The sequence below is a fragment of the Podarcis bocagei genome (genome assembly GCF_964188305.1).
Source record: "Podarcis bocagei genome assembly, chromosome: 16".
NCBI lineage: Eukaryota > Metazoa > Chordata > Lepidosauria > Squamata > Lacertidae > Podarcis > Podarcis bocagei.
Window position 1 is genome coordinate 30,126,205 of NC_138142.1, and position 24,026 is coordinate 30,150,230.

General features: G+C 49.5%; 2 protein-coding genes across 5 annotated transcripts in view; both read right to left on the reverse strand.

Annotated features, from left to right (window-relative positions):
- Positions 1-818: 818 nt before the first annotated feature.
- On the reverse strand, positions 819-4,294 carry B4GAT1 (beta-1,4-glucuronyltransferase 1). Its single transcript, XM_081174192.1, has 2 exons — positions 3,092-4,294; positions 819-2,161 (listed from the first exon to the last, which is right to left on the reverse strand). The coding sequence occupies exons 1-2, from the start codon at positions 4,151-4,153 to the stop codon at positions 1,970-1,972; spliced, it is 1,254 nt and encodes a 417-aa protein (XP_081030318.1). The 5' UTR covers positions 4,154-4,294; the 3' UTR covers positions 819-1,969.
- Positions 4,295-5,582: 1,288 nt separating this feature from the next.
- SLC29A2 (solute carrier family 29 member 2) overlaps positions 5,583-24,026 on the reverse strand; it is a 28,807-nt gene continuing 10,363 nt past the window's right edge. For all 4 annotated transcript variants that reach the window (XM_081174161.1, XM_081174158.1, XM_081174160.1 and 1 more), the window contains 11 exons: positions 23,826-23,907; positions 21,986-22,173; positions 20,372-20,511; positions 18,749-18,883; positions 16,910-17,007; positions 15,594-15,678; positions 14,476-14,654; positions 14,252-14,357; positions 12,898-12,983; positions 10,984-11,183; positions 5,583-9,760 (listed from right to left, as the gene is read on the reverse strand). In XM_081174161.1, the coding sequence (XP_081030287.1) occupies positions 9,649-9,760; positions 10,984-11,183; positions 12,898-12,983; positions 14,252-14,357; positions 14,476-14,654; positions 15,594-15,678; positions 16,910-17,007; positions 18,749-18,883; positions 20,372-20,511; positions 21,986-22,173; positions 23,826-23,907 (1,411 nt within the window). In that variant the 3' untranslated portion in view covers positions 5,583-9,648. The remainder of the gene's footprint in view (positions 9,761-10,983; positions 11,184-12,897; positions 12,984-14,251; positions 14,358-14,475; positions 14,655-15,593; positions 15,679-16,909; positions 17,008-18,748; positions 18,884-20,371; positions 20,512-21,985; positions 22,174-23,825; positions 23,908-24,026) is intronic.

Genomic DNA, 24,026 nt, shown 5'->3' on the forward strand with positions numbered 1-24,026 from the left:
CACCAAGCATCTCTGTACATATGCCATAATGCAGTCAGGGCTATAGGGCTGTCACAGCAAGATTTGGGGGCATGCAGATTTCTAATTATTCACTGTCTCCACTGAAAAGAGGTCCATTTTTTTGTGTAGCTAACCGCAAAGCAAGTCAGAAAAGAAATAAAAAAGAGGTGTTACAATGTGGCCTTGAATGAATGTACCGGTATCTTCCTCGATTCCTTACAATGCTTTAAAAAAATATTTATGTAGCCCAAATTGGGGATGGATCATCCAAATCTTATTATGGTGGGATTCAGCTTGGTACCAAAGCACTTGAACTTAAATACCTTCTGTTATTTGATAGTTATTTAGACAAATTATTACTATTAATTGCTCCAGATAAAAGTGAGAAAAGTGCTATTTAACAAATATTGGAAGGCATGTGATGGTTGTTTGCTAGTACCAGAGCACCTGCGATGTTTGAGTGACATCCAGTCATAGCATTTGGTTGTGTAGTGCATGCATACCCTGTGCTAAATTTATAAAACAAATGATGCCAGGCTTCAAGCTTAAAAGTGAGGCTCTCTGATATGGGTGCTCAGTAATTAATGTTCATTTCAGTGAGGCTGGAGAGGACTTTGCAGTGAGTTGTGGATCTTCAGTGGAGAGGTGGGGGCAGTACTCTTTGGATTTCTCATTCCAAACTCCAAAATGCCCTGATCCACATTTGAGGACAATCTTTCACTAAAATGTGTTTCTCCCCACATCTCCATCCTCCCCAATCAATTTCCAGAAATACATTCTGTCGGAATGCTTGTCACAAAGTTGATAGAGCTAAAGCGTTTTAAATCAAACTGGTTCAGTTTAATTCATTTACAGATTGTGATTGTTCAGGACAGCAATAAGTTAAGCTCCTCCGCCCTGTCCCCAGGACAGACGTCAGTATATTTATTCCCACTATACAGAAAAGGAAATGGGGGTCACCAATCTGAGAAGCAACGTTTGGTGCAGGGCCCTATAATCTTGGCTCACGGTTCTGTTTCTCTGCTCCAAATCACCATATCTCAATTCCCATAGCTTAGAAATAAACCTCAGCCCTGATTCCACAGGTCTTTTACAGAAAATGCCAGTCAGTGAGAAATAGACTGGTGGGGAGAATCACATGTCTGTAAGCACTGGGAACAAGTGAAAAGAATAGGACTGCAGGATTGCCCACAGAATCCAGATTCAATGGTTGTTATCCCAAAGTTATTATCTTAGAATTTGTTTACTAAGAAAACAACCCACCATCTACAGGAATTAAAAAATGGCAGAGTGAGCTAGCTCTACTATTTTGGATAATCCCGCAGGTCACTGTGTTTCTCTGTGTAAAATTATGAACACCCATCAAAGGCAACCTGCTAGTGTTTACACCAACGATGGTTGGACTACAACTCCTACCATCTCGGACTACTGGCCATGTTCCCTGAAGGCAGCTGGAGTCCAATAACACCTGGAGAGCCTCGGGTTCCCCATCCTTATCAGGTTCCCCATCACTGCTCACCCCAGAAGTGAACTAACTGGGAGGTGAGCCAATAAGACTTCCTAGTTTTTTGGCTGGGATTGGCAATTCACCTTCAACAAGCTTGACCTTCTGAATCAACCCTTGAGATGTCTGTGAGATTGAGGCAAACCCCCATATTATTATTTTTAAACTACACACACACACAGAGCACTCAATGGGGGTATTCTCCTACCTGAAGGGGTCTCAGTATGTGTATGTATGTGCATACACAAATTCCCCCCAAATGAAGCACAAATACTTCTAGCAGCAACAAACACATTTGGAGCGAGCAGGTCACCGAGTCACTAAGCCATTTCTCCTCCTCCAGTTGGCACAGGAGTGGTCCTTATCCTGAGTCAGACATTTCTGTTGAGACAGTGTGCAACACTATGCTCCCATCGCCGTCCAGCTAAGAGGCTCTGCTCTGTTTCCACAAAGGTAGACGTGAGGTCAGCACCGTCGTGGTGAACTGGGGTATCTGGTCTTGAGCTCCTGCTTGAACTGCCGGAAGAGCAGCTTGTTGCGTTGATTCTCAGCATCCTTTTGTGCGTGGAACTCACTTGCCACCTTGAAGCCCTTGTGGACTAGGAAGGCATTGCTCAGCACAGAGAAACGGTACCCAGCCACGTGGAGCTCGCAGGCCTGGCGGAAAAGGACAGTGTAAGGACAGCAGCCCACCACCAAAAACCTACAACATGCAAGAATAACTGCACCTCAAAATACCTCTGGGTTATTTATAGTGACAGAAGCCCCTCATTTGATCTGTAAAGCCATTCTGGGCAAGCTATGCCCACCTGACCTACACCTGATGGTCATATATGATGTTGGTGTGGGACACTTTCCAAGGATAGAGACTCTGTCCCCACAACGCACCAACAAGCATGACCAGTGGTAATGCTGAGTAGGTGTTTTAGCCCAATGGGCACAGGTAAGATGTAAGGCAAGAACGGGAAATCTCAGGTCTGGGAGTCAAGCCTCCCTATCTGGTCCTCTGCCCAGGCTCTACCTCCTCCTTGGCCAACCCCTGCCCTGCTCTCAACAGGCCACCCCCCCCACACCATCCTTGCTCCACCCCCTCCTTGTTGAGTGTTTCTGCTGGAATGTGTTCTTGAAGGCAAGATTCTTGCCCACCTGGATGGAGGAGAGAGAGGGATGTGGCTGTAAAAACTAGTCTACCACACAAAGGTAAAATATACACCTGTTGCTTCACCTGCTTTTCTCTCTGGTTCCACCCACTGCTGACATATGGCCCCCAGATGGCTGACCAGAAGCAAATGTGGTCCTTGAGTTGAAAAAAATTCCCTACCCTGATATAAGACTCCCCACCTCTTGGCTCAAATGCAGTTTTCCCACTACCTGGTTTGGCCTCTCCACCAACAAAGGCTACATATGCACTATACCACCAAAGAACACTAAACACATGGCTTCCCCCAAATAATCCTGGGAACTGTGGTTTGTTAAGGGTGCTGAGAATGGTTAAGGGGTAAGCTACAGTTCCCAATATTATTTGCAGGGAAGCCACGTGCCTTCAATGCTGCCCCAAGTCATGCCCCCCCCAGCCAGGGCAGCTACCTGGCTGATTCGGTTGAAGCCGTACTGCTTGAAGCGCTCATCGTAGGGGGGCACAGAACTAGCCCCGATGTAGAAGGGCTCCCAGGGGTCCCGCCACTCCACCTCGTAGGCCACGCGCAGAGGGCCTCCGATGGGGAGATTCAGCCAGTGGGAGTAGTTGGTGGGCGCCTGGCACCGCGGGCACAGCTCCTCATAGAACGGCCGGATCTCGCCCACTTGGTACAGCTGCAGCAGCTCCGTCTTGGTGCCCGGGATCCGGCGGGTGTGGCGGATCTCGAAAGCCGGCACAACGAAGACCCCCGGCGTTTCCTCGGCAGCAGTTCCGGGCAAAGCCAAGAAGTCCTCCCGCAGCCCCTCGCTGGGCACCATGTCCATGTCCACCGCCAACATCCAGTGCCCGCCGACGGCTCCCCGAGCCACGTTGCGCAGCAGGTTGTTCGGGTACGAGGCGTTGGCGGCGTCCAGCGCGTAATTGCGCCGGCCTGCGGCTACCCGCGCCAGCTTGGCGAACACATCCCCGCAGGCCTGCAGGCGGGCGAACTCGCCGCGGTCCGGCAGCTCCGGGAAAGAGGCCGCTTGGTCGGCGTGACACACCAGGTGGAGGCGCACCAGCTGGCGGACGGGCGCGCACAGGGCGGCCAGCGCATACACCAGCGCCGTGGCCAAGCGCACCTCGGCGGCGCCCGGCGCGAAGAGGGCCACCGACATGGGCCCCCGCCAGCGCTCGGCCAGGCGCTGCGCGTGGTGCAGGTTGCCCAGGCTGGTGTGCGTGACCAGCACCACGTCGGGGCTGCGCTCGCCCTCCCAGGATCCGCGCACCATGTCCCGATACACGCGGTACTGGCCGCTGGCGTCCAGGGCGCCGCCGCTGGCCAACACCTGCTTGAGGCGCTCCTTGTGGGCGTCGCGGGCCGTCGGCGCCCGTCGGCCCTGGAAGAGCTCGGCATAGCGGGAGCGCTGCTCCTGGCCGTGCAGCCCCGACAGCAGCGCCAAGTAGAGGAGCTGCAAGCCGGCCACCAGCGCCAGCGCCGCCACCAGCGCCTGGAAGCAGGAGCAGTGCATGGGCGGCAGCCTCAGCGACGGGCCCGCTCGCCTGCCCCTCCTCCTCGCCCGACCTCACCGGAGGCCAGCCTGGAGGGAGCGCACCGAGAAGCCAGGCCCCACACCTTGCATCCTTCCCCGCAGCTGCTCAGGCTGCTTCCCAGGCGGGTGCCTGGCGGCTCTTGCAAACAGTTTCACGTCTGGGGGCGGGAGGGGCGAGCTCTCCTCGGCGCCCTCTGCTTCCTTGGAGGATGCATTGCAAAAACACGCGCATGCCCCGGGAAGGTGCGACTCCCCTCCCTCCTTTGCACTGCTCTCTCCCTTGTTTTGCAAAGCAGGGCAGATGCATCGCCCCTTTCCTCGCACACACCGCACTAAGACGTGCGTGCGTGTTTTTCTATTATTATTATTATTATTATTATTATTATTATTATTATTATTATTATTATTATCATCATCATCATCATCGTCGTCATCATCATCATCTGCCATTTATTATTAGTATTGTTTTGCTTAAAAGGAAATGTGTGGGGATGCATGGAGAAAGTGCAATGCCACGGGGAAGAGTTGGGAAAAGAGCAAACAGATTGTCCGGAAGCGGACTAAGGGATCTAGTGGGAAGAGGCACACTTGCTCCGTGTGACGAGGTGGCCGAGTGGTTAAGGCGATGGACTGCTAATCCATTGTGCTCTGCACGCGTGGGTTCGAATCCCACCCTCGTCGGCATCGACCCTCTCCCCTTTTGAGTTTAAAGGAAAAAGTGGATCAATTCTGTTTATCAAGCCCACACTCTGCAAGGTGGTTTCCCCCCAGGCCTGTAACCGGAAATTCCTCTCTTTGAAAAAGTCTAGGGAAGAGACACCCACATAAAGGGCAACTTTCACTTAACAGGTGGGAACACCCAACAAAGTGTAACTTCATGAATTCATGGGGATTCCTCGTGGAGTTGGAAACGGGTTTGTGGGGGGGGCATTCAAAAGTGAACCCCTCCAGGTAAATATTTTACTCCTACTGAAAATCTCATAGATTGTCTATTCAGAAATAATAATCCCTGCTGAATTCAATGGGTCTTACTCCCAGATAAAAGTGGGATTGGCACCCTAGCTCTGTCAAAGATGTGTGCAAAGGGCAGTTCCTTCTCAGGTGCTTCACAAGAACTAAGGCCCTTCAAAATGCATCACACAATTTAATAACCATTCTCAATTAGTTTAGAGTACAAGGAACTGTGATCTTCTCTTGTAAATTGAATCAAAAGGGTAACTGAGTTAGAAAAATGACCAAAGTATTATTCAGAAAGACAAGTACCGGTATATCAAGGATTTGGTTTGTGGGGTGGTCATAAAAATGCTTTATTAGTTTCATCCCCCCCCCCATTTTTGTTTCTTGACTTGCTTCTATTTGTGAAATTACTCAAAAATACAGTAATTGTTGCTGGACGCCCATATCCCATCAGTGAGGGATTATGGGAATGGTAGTCCATCAATATCTGGACAGCTACAGGTTATCCCTCATATGCTCTAGGCTAGGATCTGCTAGGATTTTTGCCCTGGAGACAATTATTTGTGTCATTGTTATATTTTTATTTCTGTCATTTGCACATTGCACGGGGGACTCATTGCCACAAGAAGATGTGGTGACCACTACAATAGTTTCCAAAAGATAAGTGGGACCTGGAACAAAATGTTGCAGTGTAGTGGGATGCTGTTCAGGATTCCAGGCAATAATTTTTTTTATTAAAAAAAAAGCTTTATTGGGGGTTGGGGAATGATAAACAAACCAGAATCCCTCCAGGGTAATGACAATAGTTCAACCTTGTACATGCAGCAAAAATATTCTTTAAAAAATAAAAATGTTTGAGCTCTGAATTCATTTAAAACAATCACACACAGGATCTGACAAAATGTCCTTCGCACAAACCTTAAAATAAATTGAGTCGTTAAAAATAAACACAATTTTCCCATTGCCCTTTGATCCTTAATAAAGTTAGTTATAATGCCAGTAAGTATTGAGAGCAAGTCTCTGTTTACAATGAAACACACTTAAATATATATTGCTTAAGTAGGCAACAAGACTGAAACCATTCAAATGTACCATAATGAATATTGCAATCGGATCACAGTGAATAAACCATCGTTGTGTCTTGCCTTTTCCTGCAGTGCAGGGGGTTGGATTAGATGACATTTTAGGTCCCTTCCAGCTCTACAATTCCACAATCCTATAAGGCAATATCTGGCCCTAGCCGTGGGGTAGCCCCAAGACTGTACTTTTTGCAGATATATTCAGCAACATATCACTGACGCAATATTTGTGCATTCATGGTGGATTTACAGTGGTGCCCCGCAAGACGAAAAACTCGCTAGACGAAAGGGTTTCACGTTTTTTGAGTCGTTCCGCAAGACGAATTTCCCTATGGGCTTGCTTCGCAAGACAAAACGTCTTGCGAGTTCTTGCGAGTTTGTTTCCTTTTTCTTAAAGCCGCTAAGCCGTTAATAGCCGCTAAGCCGCTAATAGCCGTGCTTTGCAAGACGAAAAAACCGCAAGACGAAGAGACTCGCGGAACGGATTAATTTCGTCTTGCGAGGCACCACTGTATTCTGGACTGTCCCCCCATCATTTCACTTTATTGGGTGTTCTGCTACGCTTCCACAATGTTACTCCTTGACTGATGTCGGGAAGGGAACTCTTGTGCTATATAGCGCAGCAAAAGTGGTGTGGTAAACATCCTGGAACATCTGTAGTATGAAAAGTTACAGGATTTCATCAAGAAGCTATGGGACATGTGCTGATGAGAAATGAATCTGTATGTCCATTCTGAAACTTTTGCAGGCGCCCTGAAAGCGGGATTGCACATAACTGCCCTGATACTGTCATAAGCACCAATCATATGTGCACAATAAAAAGGACACCTAGAGCCCTTAGACTGTGTTTAATAGCTGAGGATATTCCATGGGAGCTATTGGATCAGGTACATTCAGATGGGAGGCCCTCTGCCACATGCCGCTGCTTCCCTGTTCTTAGATGTTTGTAGAACCTTTGGCAGATTTTCACCCCCCCCCTTTGGCCAAATTACACCATTTCCCAGCCATACCAGTAGGCAAATGATAATTTAACGTATTAGTCCAGGAGCAGGGAATCTGTGCCCCCCCCAGATGTTTCTGGATCCCATCCTCCCAGACTAACGTTTGCTGAGGCTGATGGGGGTTCAAGTCTAACTACATCAGGAAGATCACGGTTTCCTCACTTCTCTACTACTCCCTGCAACCCGTCCCCTTATTCCTTTCAGAGAAGCATTTGCAACTGCTGAGCAAGTGCAGGAGGTTTATACTTGCATTTCTTTCCCTTTAAAAATGAAATAAACCCCCCACTCAAATTTCAGTACTTTGAAACCTCAAAATTCTGATGGGCCATGGTTCATCGTTATCTCCTTTTCTCCAGATGTACTTCCTTTTTAATCTCATCACTCTGAGCATGTCATACACAAAGCAAGCCTCTCTCAAGCGTCACATGGCCAGAAGAAGGTGGCCTGGGAGGGGGGCCCTACTGGAGAGCCGAGGAGGTTGAGCAGGGTTTGTGGGACAGAACCACAGTTTTCTAGACCATGCTCCATGAAGAGGGGAAGTCCAGCTCTTCCCATACAGAGCTGCCCCTTTCAGTTTTAAAACCAGGACACCTGAGAATTCTGCTAGCCCTTCCCCATAAAAAAATAATAGTTCAAGCTTCCAGTCTGCTGCAAAATAGGACATGGCTTCCACAGCTGCATCCATGCTGCAACTGAAGACGGTGTATGTGTTCTGTAAAATGGCACACGTTAAATGCCTCTGTGAGTTAAAGGTTGGGATTGTATATTAGGGTGGCTCATTGTAAAGAGATTCTGTACAAAGAGGCCTGACTTCCGATTGGGACATCTGGTTGGCCACTGTGAGTCCAAGATCCTGGATTAGACAGGCCACTGGCCTGATCCAGCTTCCAGCTATAGAGTTCTCTTCTTATGTTCAAATTTCTGGAAGGTCTTCAATGAATTTTTGGACCAAAGGGCCCCATCTAGTTCACTGTGCAGAAGTCCTGAGCAAGCTCTGCAAGAAGAAACTAAACGCATGTTCAGCTGTAATGGTGGAAGATGGAAACAGAGCGGCTCAGGTGTGAGCAGGTGAGGATCAGCCAGAAGAGATGCTGGCCGAAATCCTGGAGGTATCCTATCATGAACATGACTAGTAGCTATTGATCACCTTATAAGTTATACTCCTCTATGAATTTGTCTAATTCCCTTTTAAAGTTGTCCAAGTCGGTGGCCAACACTTGTCACTTGGTGAAAGAGCACCTACCTTACATGCGAGAGGTCCCAGGTTCAGTCCCCAGCATCTCTGGATCTTACCTCAACACTAAATACGTTAAAAACCCCGAAAAACCCCAAAACAAAACACTGGCAGTCTCCTCCATTACATACCGGAGGGAAACAGGCTAGCTTAGGAAAGCAGCTGCTTCAGGCTTAACAGCGGAGGCCTAGCCCTACTTTGAATAGCCCTGCCAGCCTAAACGAGGCTCCTTTGGCCTGAAGAGAAGCTTGGTCAAATGCCAAATCTGACTAGTTTAAAGAGGCTACACATGATATTATTTCTCACCACTCCTATGCCTCTTTTTGCAGAGCCTCCACCACCAGTCTTCCAGATGGTTTGGGCTACAGGAAGTGATGGTTGGGGCTGTTTGTCCCAAAACATATGGGGAACACCTGGTTGGGGAGGCTGGAGGATGGACCCCTCTGGAAAGCAGTATCTGACATCTCGTGGACCTCTTTATCGGACGAGAACAAGTTTTAGCAGACAGGTTTGAAACAATGCAAGCTGAAAAAACCAAACCATAAACCGGCCAGTGGGTGGGGTGGGGGGGAGAGCAGAGAGCTTGCCCTATGTGGCTAATTTGAGATGGAAGCAACAAACCCAACTCTATTAACGGACTGGATACAGACTTCTCCCTTCCTTACCTACCATCACCCTCTAGGAGGATGTTCTGTAGAGCAAACGTGTGTTATGCAACAATACTTCCTCAAGTTGAAAGCAAAGGGAGAGCAAGAGTACGTGTGAGGATATTGCAAAATCCCCCTTTGTTGTGCGTCCTCAGCCAGGCACAAGTGGGAGAGGCAGAGCGGCTCCTCCACCTCCAGGGGCGTACGAAGGGGGCTTGCAAATGGCCCCTCCGTACCGCAGCCTTCCCTTGGCTTGGTAAAAATCCAGGAATCTTTCAGAAAAGTCCAAGCGTCTTTTAAAAAAAATACATTCAGGCTCCTGGGGATTTAAAAGGGTAGCTGAGTGAACGTGAACTTCTGCATATACAGGAAAGAAAAACCAAAAAGAGCAGTTGCCTTTGTTGGAAGATGGTGCCAGAAGCCCATTTTGCTACCCAGAAGGATATTAGCTGCTACACAGAGGGCACACCTGGGAGGGAGAGAAGGGCAACGAGCCGCTCCTCAAGTCTTCAAGGCAGATGCTTTGCTGTTGCTGAGGTCCAGCAAGTCCTGGACATCAGAGCAAGGCCTTGAGGATGAAGGACAGCCCAGCTCCACAAGAGAGACCCAACGCCAGGAAAAACGTCATGATGGCTCCCGCCAATTCGCTCTCATGTGGTTGCACCTGCCTGGGGGCGGAAACAGAGAAGACACTTTATAATCTGGCAGAAAAGGCCAAGGGCGTAGCCAAGGGGTGCAGGGGGGTATTTGCTCCCCAAATCAAGTAAATAAATAAAAATAACTAACTGACCAACTGCATCTCAGATAACTTGGTTCTGTCCCCCTATAACATAAATCCTGTCCCCCTATAACATAAATCCTGTCCCCCTAGAACATAAATCCTGTCCCCCTAGAACATAAATCCTGGCTACACCCGTGGGAAAGGCCCTTCCTCTTTGCCCAACCCAGAGAGGAAACCAGGGCTGGATTTATGCACATGGAAGCTACAGTTTATGGGCTCTAATTATGAACAGCCTTTAAATACAACTTTTTAAAACTCAATTTCAATTACTTTGTTCTCAAAGAAGATCACAAAAGTGTCTTAAGCTTTATGTCCTACGCAGAACACTCACAGGGCATGTTGGGATGCTTCTGCCGTTCAGAGGGTGCCAAAATGTGTGGGTCACTGCTACATAGAATCAGAGTTGGAAGGGACCCCCGAGGGTCATCTAGTCCAACCCCTTGCACCCTGTATAAACTATATTTCCCAGGACTCATTGGCTATTAAAGTGGTATAAGAGAGTGCTTTAAGTGTGTGGTGTGGCCTAAGAGCACAACAAAAATCAGAATAATTTGAGGGCCTGCTGTTCACACCTGGAATTCAGGGAGATGGCATTTTTACCCGTTTTTCGAGAATGGTGGTGGCTCAGGGAGCCTTGCATGGAGAAAGTCCCTGGTTCAACATCCCCGGCTTTGCCAGGTAGGGCTTGGCAAGACATCCCTTGCCTTAAACCCTGGAGAGCCACTGCTGGTTAGTGCAGACCAGGGGCTGCCAACAAGGTGCCAATGCCCCAGCGCGAATTAAATACAGTGGTACCTTGGGTTAAGAACTTAATTCGTTCCAGAGGTCTGTTCTTAACCTGAAACTGTTCTTAACCTGAAGCACCACTTTAGCTAATGGGGCCTCCTGCTGCTGCTGCACTGCTGGAGCACTATTTCTGTTCTTATCCTGAAGCAAAGTTCTTAACCTGAGGTACTATTTCTGGGTTAGCAGAGTCTGTAACCTGAAGCATCTGTAACCCGAGGTACCACTGTAAAGAGAACAAGCGATCCACTCTTGCAGACACCCCCCTGTTCATAATGCTGCTTCTGCATGTTTCAGGAGGGGCGACGTCGCTCAGAGCACACTCACTTTGGCGCCAGGCACATGGTGAGGGAGACGAAGTAGCCATTGGAGAGGGAGAAGACGACCATGAAGAGGACGAACCAGGCATCCTGGCGGAAGAGCATGGGCAGGTATTCCCGCTGGGGGACATTGCACAGAAGTAGGAGTGGGACGAGCAGCAGCCGGAGCCCCACCACCGCAGGGAGCAGGCGCAGGTGCTTCTCTGGCTGCGGAGAGCAAAAAGCAGCGTTCTCAGCTTCATTACCCTATTTCCTAATAAACGTCCAAAGGTCTCGTTTTATGACGTGATGGCTGTGGACCTCCATACTCACAAACCTACTAGAGTTTTCTTTCTTTCTCTTTCTTTTTATTTATTCTATTTCATAATTCTTTCTGCATCGTTATTTTAACTTCATAAGAACGTCTTGATCTTTTTGGCTCCCAGTACGTTTCCGAGCACAATTCAAAGTGTTGGTGTTGACCTTTAAAGCCCTAAACGGCCTCAGCCCAGTATACCTGAAGGAGCGTCTCCACCCCCATCGTTCTGCCCGGACGCTGAGGTCCAGTGCCGAGGGCCTTCTGGCGGTTCCCTCATTGCGAGAAGCAAAGCTACAGGGAACCAGGCAGAGGGCCTTCTCGGTAGTGGCGCTCGCCCTGTGGAACGCCCTCCCATCAGATGTCAAAGAGATAAACAACTACCTGACATTAAGAAGACATCTTAAGGCAGCCCTGTTCAGGGAAGTTTTTAATGTGTGGCATCTTAGTGTATTTTTGGTCTTTGTGGAAGCTGCCCAGAGTGGCTGGGGAAACCCTGCCAGATGGGCGGGGTACAAATAATATTTATTTATTTATTTATTTATTTGTATTATTATTATTATTATTATTATTATTATTATTATTATTATTATTAAAAGATGTCTAAGTACTGTATTTTTCCGTGTACAGTCATACCTCATGTTACGTCTGCTTCATATTACATTCTTTCAGGTTACGTCCCGTGGTGACCCGGAAGTACCGGAAAGGGTTACTTCTGGGTTTCACCGCTCGCGCATGCGCAGAAGTGCAAAATGACGTCACACGCATGTGCAGAAGCGGCAAATCGCAACCCATGTGTGCAGAGATGCGCTGCTGCAGGTTGCGCTCTTTTCATGTTGCGAATGGGCCTCTGGAACGGATCCCATTCGCAACTAGAGGTACCACTGTATAACGTGCCCCCGTGAATAAGACGCCCCCTATTTTGGGGGGCTCAAAATTAAGAAAATGCACTATGCACTATCCATGTATAAGACAACCCCTTATTTTAAACTTTAAAAAATTAGGAAAAAATATAGTCTTATACACGGCAAAATATGGTAAATAAAACCTGCCTGGCCTCAAAAAGAGTAGAAGATCTTAGGATTCAAGCATACTCCTATGTAATGAGCGAGGAACTTTTTTCAAGGCAAGGGCAGCATATTCCCTTCTGGGCAACCTTTTGAGGGCCACATGCCAGTCGCAGGCAGGGCCAAATGCAAAAGAGGGAGAAGCAACAAACATAATTTTTACCTTTGTACACTAGGCTAGTTTCTATGCATGCTCAACTCCATCCTCCACCCGGGCTAGGAAGAGTCATTGCAAGAGTTCAAGGATGCATCCTGTGCAAGCAAAAACCCTTGGGAGAGTCCCAAGGACCAGGCAGAGAAGAGACCTGGTGGGCCACATGTGGTCTCCACCTGCTATAACAATCTGCCAAGTGTGAGATAAGGATTCCTGAGCTTAGTGGCCCAAGCCCACAAAAGCTTTCCTTGAAATCAAAGTCTTGTAGGTGCCACATGCCTTATCTGCTTTCGTTATGGGAGGTTAACACTGCTGCCTCTCTGGAGTTCATCCAGAGATAGTCATAATAGTCACCCTGATTTTGGACAGCGTGAAGCCAATCCCACTTCAGAAACCAACACTTACCCAGAGGAAATAGGAGGTAGCGCTGCGGCCCAGCCAGTCCATGACGTTGAACAGAAGAAAACAGCAGACAGGAGTGAAGAACTTCCCTAGGCATAAGAAAAAGACAGAGAAATAGGAGGGAGATGAATGCAACACTAACCTGTAATTAGATTTGCTTTGAAAAATCTGGTTTTACTTACGTTTTATGTCTACTACTTTTAAAAAGTTTGGTTTAATTGGGATTTTCCTTACAAATGTTTTATACCGTTTCAGTAAACCGCTTAGAGGGGTTTTTGTCAATTAAGTGGTACGCAAATCTTCTTTAAATATAAATAAAACTGAAGTTCTCATATGCCGGGTGTGAACAAAGCCCAGGTGTCCTTGATTCTTCCCTCCACACTTGCCAGCCTCTCCTGCCACACCCTTTGAGAACCACTGGCGTAGCCCAATATTGTCTACTCTTGGCTGGCAGTGGCTCTCTGGGGACAGAGGCAGAGAAAATTCCGACACGATCCTTTTTTAACTAGAGATGTTGGAACCCTTCTGCAAGCAGAGTAAGTGCTTCATCCCTGAGCCTCAGCCATCTTTCTAGGATGGTAAGCAATTGCCTTAGTAATAATAATAATAATAATAATAATAATAATAATAAGAAGAAGAAGAAGAAGAAGAAGAAGTTATTTATTTATTTATTATTTCTACCCTGCCCATCTGGCTGGAGCAACTCTGGGCAGCTTTCAAAAAAACCTTAAAAGCAGAATAAAACTTCAAACATTAAAAACTTCCCTAAACAGGGCTGCCTTCAGATGTCTTCTAAAAGTCGGATACAGTGGTACCTCAGGTTAAGTACTTAATTCGTTCCGGAGGTCTGTTCTTAACCTGAAACTGTTCTTAACCTGAAGCACCACTTTAGCTAATGGGGCCTCCTGCTGCCGCCACGCTGCCAGAGCATGATTTCTGTTCTCATCCTGAAGCAAAGATCTTAACCTGAAGCACTATTTCTGGGTTAGCAGAGTCTGTAACCTGAAGCGTATGCAACCTTAAGCGTATGTAACCCGAGGTACCACTGCACTTGTTAGTTTCCTTGACATCTGATGGGCGGGCGTTCCACAGGGCGGGTGCCACTACCGAGAAGGCCGAGTCTTGCTGTCTGTTTTCAAAGGCAGTATCTCTCTAGGGCCTCAGACAAGGGTCTCTCCAAGCCCTCCATGGCAGTGCTACTGGGGACTTCTGAGCCTGGGGCCTTCTACATGCAAGGCAGCTCTACTGCTGAGCTGTGGGCCTTTCTGTGGGGCTCCAGCTCTCAACCGCCTCTAGCCAGCTGGGACCGGCCCTCCTCATCCTTCCACCCCCCCCAATGGATCCCCCCATTACTCACTCCAGGTTTCGTTCTCTGACGTGCTGGCCACACTGGCAGTGATGGCGGGAAACACAGACAGAGTGATGGAGAAGACCATGACGATGCAGAGGGCCATCTGCCAAATCTATAACCGGGAGGAAGAGGAAGAGAGAGCAATGTGAGCGAGTTATTCCATTCAGTTCCCCCACCCATCCTAGTCTTGACGTTTCCCGTTACTTCACCCCTCCGGCCACAGTCCCTACCTTCCTGAGCACACCTAGGACTGACGGTTTCGGCGGAGGCAGGCCTGCCCCATTGCTCCCGTTCATAATCTCCAGGGGGCATTTTGAGTCTTCTTGCTCCAGGGCGATGGCAATCCCATTGCTCAAGCTCAGCGGCTCTCCTCCTTGGGTGGCACCCGGCACGGGGCCAAGGCCATCCTCTGGGGGGCGGGACAGAAAAGGAGCCAATCAGCACGCGGCAGAGTCAGGTGACCTACAGGCTCTAATCGCCTTCTACTCTGCCATACACACACACACACACACACACACACACACACACACACACACAGAGTAGAACTCAGTTTTCGAGTGTCTCGGAAGCCTGACGATTTGGAACCCGAACACTGAAAACCCAGAAGTAATTGCTTCCATTTCCGAATAATAATTACAATATTATTACATTTTGGGGGTTTGTTTAGTATTGAGTGAGGGGTGTTTTTTTATGACTACATCAGGAATTCCGTTGTTGGGTTGCCATGTACCTTTAATGAATAATAATAATAATAATAATAATAATAATAATAATAATAATAATAATAATAATAATATCATTTGAGCTTTGAGAGTTTTTTTTAAAAAAACCTTGCAATTTATTTATTTACTTCGTAACATTTATACACCGCTTGATTATTAAACAAAACCAAACCCTGAAAGCGGTTTACAAAAAAGTTAAACTGTCTAGATGCCAGCCAGGTAGAGGGAGACTTAACTGTACACTTGGGGTGGCCAACGTGTAGCTCTCTAACCCAGGCTTCCTCAACCTCAGCTCTCCAGATGTTTTTGGCCTACAGCTCCCATGATCCCTGGCTAGAAGGACCAGTGGTCAGGGGTGATGCGAGTTGGAATCTCAAAACATCTGGAGGGCTGAGGTTGAGGAAGCCTGCTCTAGAGTTGCTGGACTACAGCTCCCATCATCCCTAATCCCTGGTCTTGCTGGCTGGGGCTGCTGGGAGTTGGGAGCCTAACAGCCTCTGGAGGGCCAAATGTTCCCCCACCCTGCCCTACAAGCTCCATTATTAAATTTGTGAATTGGTTCCACAATTTGGGATGAACTCTCAAGGGGGGAGCCTGGCTGACCCCCTCCTTGGGAGGCTGCTTACCAGGGGAAAGAAGCCCCGCCTTGGTCTCCAGCTCATAGCCTGGCTCTTCCTGGGCTCTCTTGTGCAGGTGGTGGCGAGCAAAATCCTGCAGAGAAAAAAGCGAGCCGTGGTTGCAAATGGCAGGCTGTTATCAGATTCCTCCATCACCCCTTCCCTCACCTCTGCAAGGGAAGCTGATAAGGCTGAGAACACAATATGAGCCTCCTGGATCAGGCCAAAGGGGGACCCATCTAGTCTAGTATCCTGTTTTCTCAGTGGCCTCCCCACAGCGGCGTAGCGTGAGTTGTCAGCACCCGGGGCAACGCAAGTAATTTGCGCCCCCTAACCCGGGGCAAGGCAAGTAATTTGCGCCCCCCCTAACCCCTAACCTGCGAGTTGCCGCTGGCGCTGCCGCCCAAACGACGCCGCTTGCCCGGAGGAGGAGGGGGGCAGAGAGGCGAGGAAAATGCAACAGCCCAGCACCTGCAGCAGCACCGGCGGAGGCGGGGCTGTGAGGAGGGGCTGCCTGGCTCGTCCTCCGCGGCGAGCGCTGAGAGCCGCTGCCTGCCGGGCGCCTTCAGCCCGGACGCGCGCACAGCTCGTCGGTTCCGCGAGACGTGCGGCTCCGCTACAGCCTGCGCCCGAGGCTCTTCGGCGACTCCGGAGGCAGCGAGCGCGCCCCCCCCAGATGTTGCGCCCGGTGCGGCCGGCACCCCTGGCACCCCCCACGCTACGCCACTGCCTCCCCATTTGTGATTCCCTGCACCTGGTATTCTGAGGCCTGCTATACTGCCTCCAACAGTGGGGGGGGGGGAGAATAAAGTTACAGCGAGTTCATAGACTTCACTTCCAGGCAACCCAGATTTGTTTGCATAAAGTTTGCAGGGAGTTAGAGAACGCTGGCAATTTATTTATTTCTAATTTGTTGGGGGGGTAGACAGCATTGCAATGAAATGCAATGCAAAAAGAAGATGTCAGATTTTTAGGGGGGTGGAGAGTGAGTTTGTTGCACAGGAGTGCCAAATTGACTTTAATAGTGCAACCTGAATTTGTCAGAATGTGTGAATGAATCCCACTCAAAGATCACGTCAGTCTGTAAGTGCCCAGAAAGCAGTTTATCCGCTGTACAAAATGGGTGAAAATAAGGAGATGTGTACATGGTGCAGGGGGAGGGGGAAGAGATCATGATTGTCCACATCGCTTTAGCCTAGTTGGCTTTCTAAGTGGATTAGACCATGCCAGAGCTTACAAATCTCTTCCTCCCCTCATCAAACCCAGTGGAAGAGCTCCTTCTTATTTTTCAAAACCAGGGTATGGGAGAGAGGGCTTTGTCTCACCTTGTGGGGCAGCAAGATATAGCAGATGATCGAGATCAGGGTCCCAACACAGGGGGTGACAAAATAGCTCAAAGCAGAGGTCTGAGCATCCACGCCACCTGAAAAGCCAGAGAACAATGAGATGAGGATGGGCAGCCTACGGAGAGCGCTTTCTGGGCTACCCTTCTGGCCAGGGCTTTGACACAGCCTGTGGGGGTGAGGAGTAAGTTGCTAGAACTTGCCTCGCATTCCTTCCCCACAACCCTGATATGCAACTTGGCATAAATGCAAACAAACAAGCCCACAGTTAAACACTGTCTTATCACCTCTGAACCTCTACCAGTCACCAATCGAGCTTTTGTCATGTCATGGAACGCTCACAAATGTTTGGGGTGAAGATGTCTCAAGACAGAACATGGAGAAGGGTGAGGGGCAGTTTTGGAAAGAGAAGTGATAACTCAGTATGCAGGAAGAAGGAATTCTCACATAGGAGGGGGTGAGGGACAGGAGAGGGGTTAGTAGGAAGGAGGAATTAAAGGCAGGAGTGCTGGGCAAGCTATGAGACTGAGCTGGGGAGTGGATGGGTGGGTAAGGGGTGCCACAGCCACATCGCAGCAGAGTGCACAGAAAACCACAGAGCATTGCTGCCTTTCCCCCCCGCGATGCAGGTTGTATTCAAAACACCAACGAATTATAACTTGGTGCACCTCAGAGGTCCTTTCTTCTTGTTCCTGGAAGAGGCAAAGGCCTGAATGAAGAAAGAGGTGGGGAAGAGAGATGAAGAAGTGAGAAGCCTACAGAGAAAGGGGCAGTTGGGGGCGGAGTGGGGACTTCACACTGGGCCTAAGGAATGCATGTGTGCTTTTGGAAGGAATGAACAGGGAAGTGGGCTCAGAAGGGTGAGGCGTGCTGAGGAGGAGAAGCATTTACGCCCCCTTGAGATCCTTGGAAGGTAAAAGGTGGGACATACAATGTAATAAATGATAAATAAAATATAAGTGGTATTTTGGAGGGCAACAAAGCAGCTCCGCCTCAGACCAACTGGGCGCTCCACATTCATAAGCCAAAGGCAGGCAATCTGAAGTTGCTGTTATTAAAATGCCTCTCCTGAAAGGGGCCCCACCACTTCCTGAGGCAGCCTACTGCACGGCTCGGTGCCTGTTACTGTTTTCTCCCCCACCCCTGTAGATCAAGTTTGACAGGTGGAGAGGTGGGGGTGCCCAGCTGTCAATCACCTGATGCCACAACGACACCAGGTGACCTGCTTTTGGTCCAGTGCAGCGTGTGACATTTTGAAGCGCCAACAAATCAGCTGATTATTGGGTTTCAAAGCACTGTCTGGGGCTCACTGCAAGCAGCAATGTTCAGCTGGTCATCAGGGCTTGCACAGAACTGAAGGAGCCATCAGAGTGTCTCATGCTGCTCTCTGAAAAGGGCCGATGGTCAGCTGAATGTTGATGCTTGCAAACACCCTGCAGGGCAATCTGAAGCCCTGGTGGTCAGCTGTAAACCTGACCCGTCCATGTCTTTACCTGCCCCACAGGTAGGGGCATATTAAGGCCCACAGACAGGCTGGACATTCCTCACCTCTGTCTTAATGTTCAGCAGAAATCTGCTTCCCTGCGATTTCTACTGTTTGGTTCTAAACTGACCCTCTGGAGCAACGGAGAGCAGGTTGCCGCCATTTTCCATGTGACACCCCTTTCAGATATTTGAAGGTGGTTCTCCTCCCCCCCCCCCGGCCTCCTCGATCTTCTCTTCTCCGTGCAAACCGCCCCCCCTTCCCAGCACTTTCCCAGCAGGCCCTCAGAGGACTTGCTCTCCAGACCACAGACTCCTCGTCCTCCTCACGATACTCACTGGCCATGGAGAGCAACATGGCGGTGGCTGCGAAGGTCCCAGCCATTCCTTGGCCGCTCAGGAAGAGAGTGCTGTAGCTTTGTGGGAAGGATCCCAGTTGCCCAAAGAGGCTGCCTTGCAAGACGGCACAGAAGGCTGGCGAGAGGAGAGGAGAGAAGGAAGGTGGACTTTTGGGGCAAGAATGTCAGCAGCCAACATGCTTAGTGGCATTTTACTTCCTTATAAGCTCACACACCCAGGACTGGGACTAAGACCGTGGTTGGGGGGGGCAACCTTCCCCTTTCCCCCAAGCACTAAGAACCACAATCCCTCAGGGGAGATCATTCCTCACAGCCAGAGGAAGTCGTGCAACTTCCTCTCTCCCTCTCTTGTCCAGCATCTTCAGGAGACAGTTTCTGACATAGGCCTTCGACACTGGCATTTTTAAATTGCTGTCACCTGTCCTAGGACTGTATGGTAAAGGGCGGGTGAACAGCAGCAGCAACAGCAACAACAACGGATACCTTTTCTTAGATTGCAGTCCTAGAATGACAGAGTTAGAAGGAGTCTTGTAGGCCGTTTAGTCCAGGGGTGGAGAACCTTAGGTCTCGGGGAGAGGGGTTTCAAACGTGGCCCTCCAGGTCTCTCTATCTGGCCCTCGGAACTCTCCCCAAGCCACACCCCCTCACTGGCCCTGATTCACACCTCAAGTGTTTTTGCCTGGCCTTGATCTCTTGCTTGTCTGGATGGAGGATAAAGAGGAGCGTGTGTAGAAAACTAGCCTGGGTAAAATTGAAGCTCCTTGGCTCTGTATAGGGTATACAGTATCTCCACCCTCATAATTCAGCCCAGACTGGGGTCCAGCTCCGAGGGCCTTCTGGCAGTTCCCTCACTGCAAAAAGTGAAGTTACAGGGAACCAGGCAGAGGGCCTTCTCGGTAGTGGCACCCTCACTGTGGAATGGCCTCCCATTAGGTGCCAGAGAGATAAACAATTATACGACTTTCTGTAGACATCTGAAGGCAGCCCTGTATTGGGAAGCTTTTTAATGTCTGATGTTTCGTTGTGTTCTTTTATATTCTGTTAGAAGCTGCCCAGAGTGGCTGGGGCATCTCAGTCGGATGGGTGGAGTATAAGTAGGTAATAAATTATTATTGTAATTATGATTATAAAACTGTTCTTACCATCCTGATCCTCAATCTGCCTTCCTGTAATTTAAGCACATCAGATCCAGTCTGAGCCAGCAAGTCTTTTCCCCTCTTCGGCATGACAGCCCTTTCCCTCAGCCTTTTAAAATTACATTGAAATTACACTTCTGCTTCACCTTTCATCCCAGAAATTCAGAGCCACAGATCCATGGTTCTCCTCACCCCTGTTTTACCCTCACAACAACCCTGTGAGGCTGTTCAGACCGACAGACAGCAGCTGGCCAAAAGGTTTGGGGCCAAGCATGGATTTGAACCTGGGTCTCCCTGGCCCTAGACTGACTCTCTAGCCACTACACCAGACTGGCTCTCGGTCATCCTCTTCTCCAAACTCAAACCCTGGAGGTTACAGATCTGCCGCAGGGCTTGGGAGCAGACAGCAATGGCGTTATTGCTCTGAGAGGGACAGCCAGGCCCCAGCCAGGCCATGCAGAACTCACAGTTAATGAACCAGACGCTTGCCATGGTGATGGAGAAGAAACTCTGGGCCGGCATCTCCACCCTGACCAAGACGGCCGTCAGCACAAAGAGGAGCAGGATCCCGATCAGGCTGCTCAGGATTCGCACTTTGTCCGGAATGCTTTGCAGGGGTGGAAAGGAGAAAGATGAAAGCTTAAAGGTTGCGCTGCCTAGATAAGAGTCGGAGGGGGCTGAGCAGCTGGGAGATACGGGGAAGGAAGGGAACTGAACCCACGGCTTCAAATTAGATTCCAACTATACATCAGGAAGAATTTCCTGACCGTAAGAGCCGTTGGCAGTGGAACAGACTGCCTCTGGAGGTTGTGGACTCTCCTTCTCTGGAGTTCTTTAAGCATAGGCTGGCCACCTGTCATGGATGCTTTAGCTGAGATTCCTGAACTAGAGGACCCTTGAGGTCCCTTCCAACAACACAATTCTGGGATTCAACACTGATGCCGGGAATTGAACTGGGAACCTCCTGCAAGCAAAGCAGAGGCTCCACCATGGATCTATGACCCTTCGTCTCAGAAGGATTTAGGTTTCTGGTCCACATGGTCCTGAATAAAGGGCTGATTTAAGTAGGAAGCTCTTATACAGAGTCAGGCTGTTGGTCCTAGCTCAGTATTGTCTAAACAGACTGGCAGTGGCTCTTCAGGGTTTCAGTGGAGGCAGCGGCGTAGCGTGGGTTGTCAGCACCCGGGGCAAGGCAAGTAATTTGTGCCCCCTAACTCGGGGCAAGGCAAGTAATTTGCGCCCCCTAACCCCTAACCTGCCGCCGCTGCCAGCTTCTTCTTGCTGCTGCCTGGTCTGGTCTGGCGTGGTTCTCTCCCGCGCTCAGCGCTGCGCTGGGCGGCCACTGCACTGTCCCTCCCCCAGATAGTCCCTCCCTCGCTCTCTCTCCGCTCTGCACCGCACCGCACGCCTGGCACCCTCCCCCTCCACAGTGGGCGGCGACCCGGCAGCTTGGATCGGATTCGCACAGCCAGCACTGCAGTGAGAGAGAAAGCGAGCCAGGTAGGGGCAGAGAGCTGCGAGTGCGCCCCCCCAGATGTTGCGCCCGGTGCGGCCGGCCCCCCCCTGCACCCCTCACGCTACGCCACTGAGTGGAGGACACTCCCAGCCCTACCTGGGGATGCTGGGCATTGAACCCAGAACCTGCTGCATGCAAAGCAGATGTTCTACCAGTGAGCGGCGGCCCTCAAAACAAAGCAAGTTTCTGGTCTCTCTGCCTCAACTCTCCATATGTACTATGGAACCAACAGTGGTCCTACCTCACAGGGCTGCTGCAAGCACAATCAAGGCTTTGTTGTGACTAACCCCTTATAGCACAGTTTACAGAGGACACTTTGGACACATAGGTGGGGGCGAAGTCAAACAGTGGAAGGGGGAAGCAGGCCTGTACATTTCGCCTCACGTCTCAGGTTCTACAGACACTTGCTTTTCCTTCTTTTAAATGAAAGCTGAGAATCTGGAGATTACGCTTTACCCACGCCCGGAAAGGGAACCTGGGAGAGTGTGGAGACAGAGGTGGGCAACAACCATCTTGGGCATGGGATCAGGGCCAAGATGGAGGAGCAGGAAGCAAGCTAGCTCACCATTGGTAGAGGAGGGAGTTGAGAAGGGTGAAGAGGAGCAGAGGCAGCTGGGAAAGAAGAGCCAGCCAGTTGCTGAAGTTAAAGTCATCACTGCAGTGGGATGAGGGTTCAAGTCCCAGGCCTGTCCAGTTCCCATCCTCCTCCTTGCCAGCTGAGCAGTTCCCCACAATGAGCCGAGACTGAAAATACTGAAAAGAAGGTTATACTCTGTGTGAGTGGTGTCTGTGTGTTCAATTCCCCAGGAAGAGAGGGGCTGGGACTCAGACTCGCCCTACACCATGGTTATTTATTAGATATTTATATACCCCCTTTCATCGCAAGATCGCAGGGTGGTTCACAGGATAAAAATACAACACACATTGTTGGACCATTAAAGCTCTTCCCCTCTTAACCCACATGCGTGCAGGCTAATTGAGGCATGGTGCAAGGACACTTTGCACATGCTCCACTGCACCTTGCTCACTCCTGCCATGCGATGCAATCGATGGAAGTTCCAGGGCTGGCTATGGTGAGCTAAGCCCAAAACTCGACCCGTTTCCTCAAAGCACCAAACAACAGGAAGCCACGCTGCCATCACAAACCGCCTCCATCACTGCATGCCACCAGCACAATGGGGCTTCCATTTCCTCTCTTCCTCCTCCTCCTCCTCCTCCTCCTCCTGAGCACCCCAAAGATGGAAGTATTTGTGCAAGTGTTTTTTTAACAAAGAATTTATGGACTGATGCCGGAAAGGGATGGAAAGGCCTTGCGAATGAACTCATCCGTGTGAAATGGAGACTATGCTTTCCGTTCCTGCTCCCAGGTTAAGTGGGATCCAGGGATGCAGCCTAATTCATCCTGGGCAAATGGCCTTAGAGCGGAGCTGGATTCAGAGTTTCCTCTTATTTTGAAGAGCAAGAAATGCAAAGAAGTGAGTGTGCAACAAGGGCGATGATTCCTGGCGTGAGCTGCACGTGGGATATTTAACCACGTGCAGTCAAGCCAACGATTTGTGTTTTGATAGATAGGCACACGGCAGGAGATGAAGCTCACAGAGTTTTCCTGCAAGTTTCCTAGAGAGGTTTCTGTGAGAGATGCTCCCACTCTGCCCGGGCACCCTCTCTTACTCTTCCTATCTCTTTCCACCATGCCAGCAACATAAGAACATCTGCTAAGCTAGACGTAAGTATGTCTTTTTTTACAGAATTACCATGTTAAGCCTGCCCGGACAAAGCTGCTGTATCTGTTAACTCTTCAACAAGTATTCTGAGTGAGTAAATGTTTTCTTTTTTTACCTTTTACAAGACTGTTTGTGTGGTTGTTATTTTAAGGGATAGAAAAGGAGGAAATACAAGGGAGAAGGTAGTCTGCCTTAAAGCATCTTGGATTACAGTGGTACCTTGGGTTAAGTACCGGTACTTAATTCGTTCCGGAGGTCTGTTCTTAACCTGAAACTGTTCTTAACCTGAAGCACCACTTTAGCTAATGGGGCCTCCTGCTGCTGCCACGCCGCCAGAGCACGATTTCTGTTCTCATCCTGAAGCAAAGTTCTTAACCTACTACTATTTCTGGGTTAGCGGAGTCTGTAACCTGAAGCGTATGTAACCTGAGGTACCACTGTACTTAAACTCAAAAGGCTAAAACTAGCCTATCCAAGCTTCCCTGTTAATCTGCAAAAGGACGCATTCTGCTGAACTCACAAACATAAAGGAGGAAGGATAATATCTAATAAAGATATCCTCTCTGAGCATCTGCAGTATTCATATCCCAACCCTGTCCTGGGGCTCAGCCCTGGAAATGTGTGTGTCCCCCCCCCCCCCCGGATGCCCAGAGAAGAAGGTGCCTAAAGCAAAGGACCCACCGGTATGGCCGTGATGAAGAAGTTCCAGGGCAGGAGAGTTCCCAGGCCAAGGAGGAAGAAGATGATCCCCACACAATGGAACCTGGGGGTTTGGAGAGGAGAATCAGCCATTAAACAGATGCAGCTGTGAGCAAATCAGGACACTCGTCCATCTAGCACAGTATTGCCTGCTCTGGCTGGCAGCGGCTCTCCAGTGTCTCA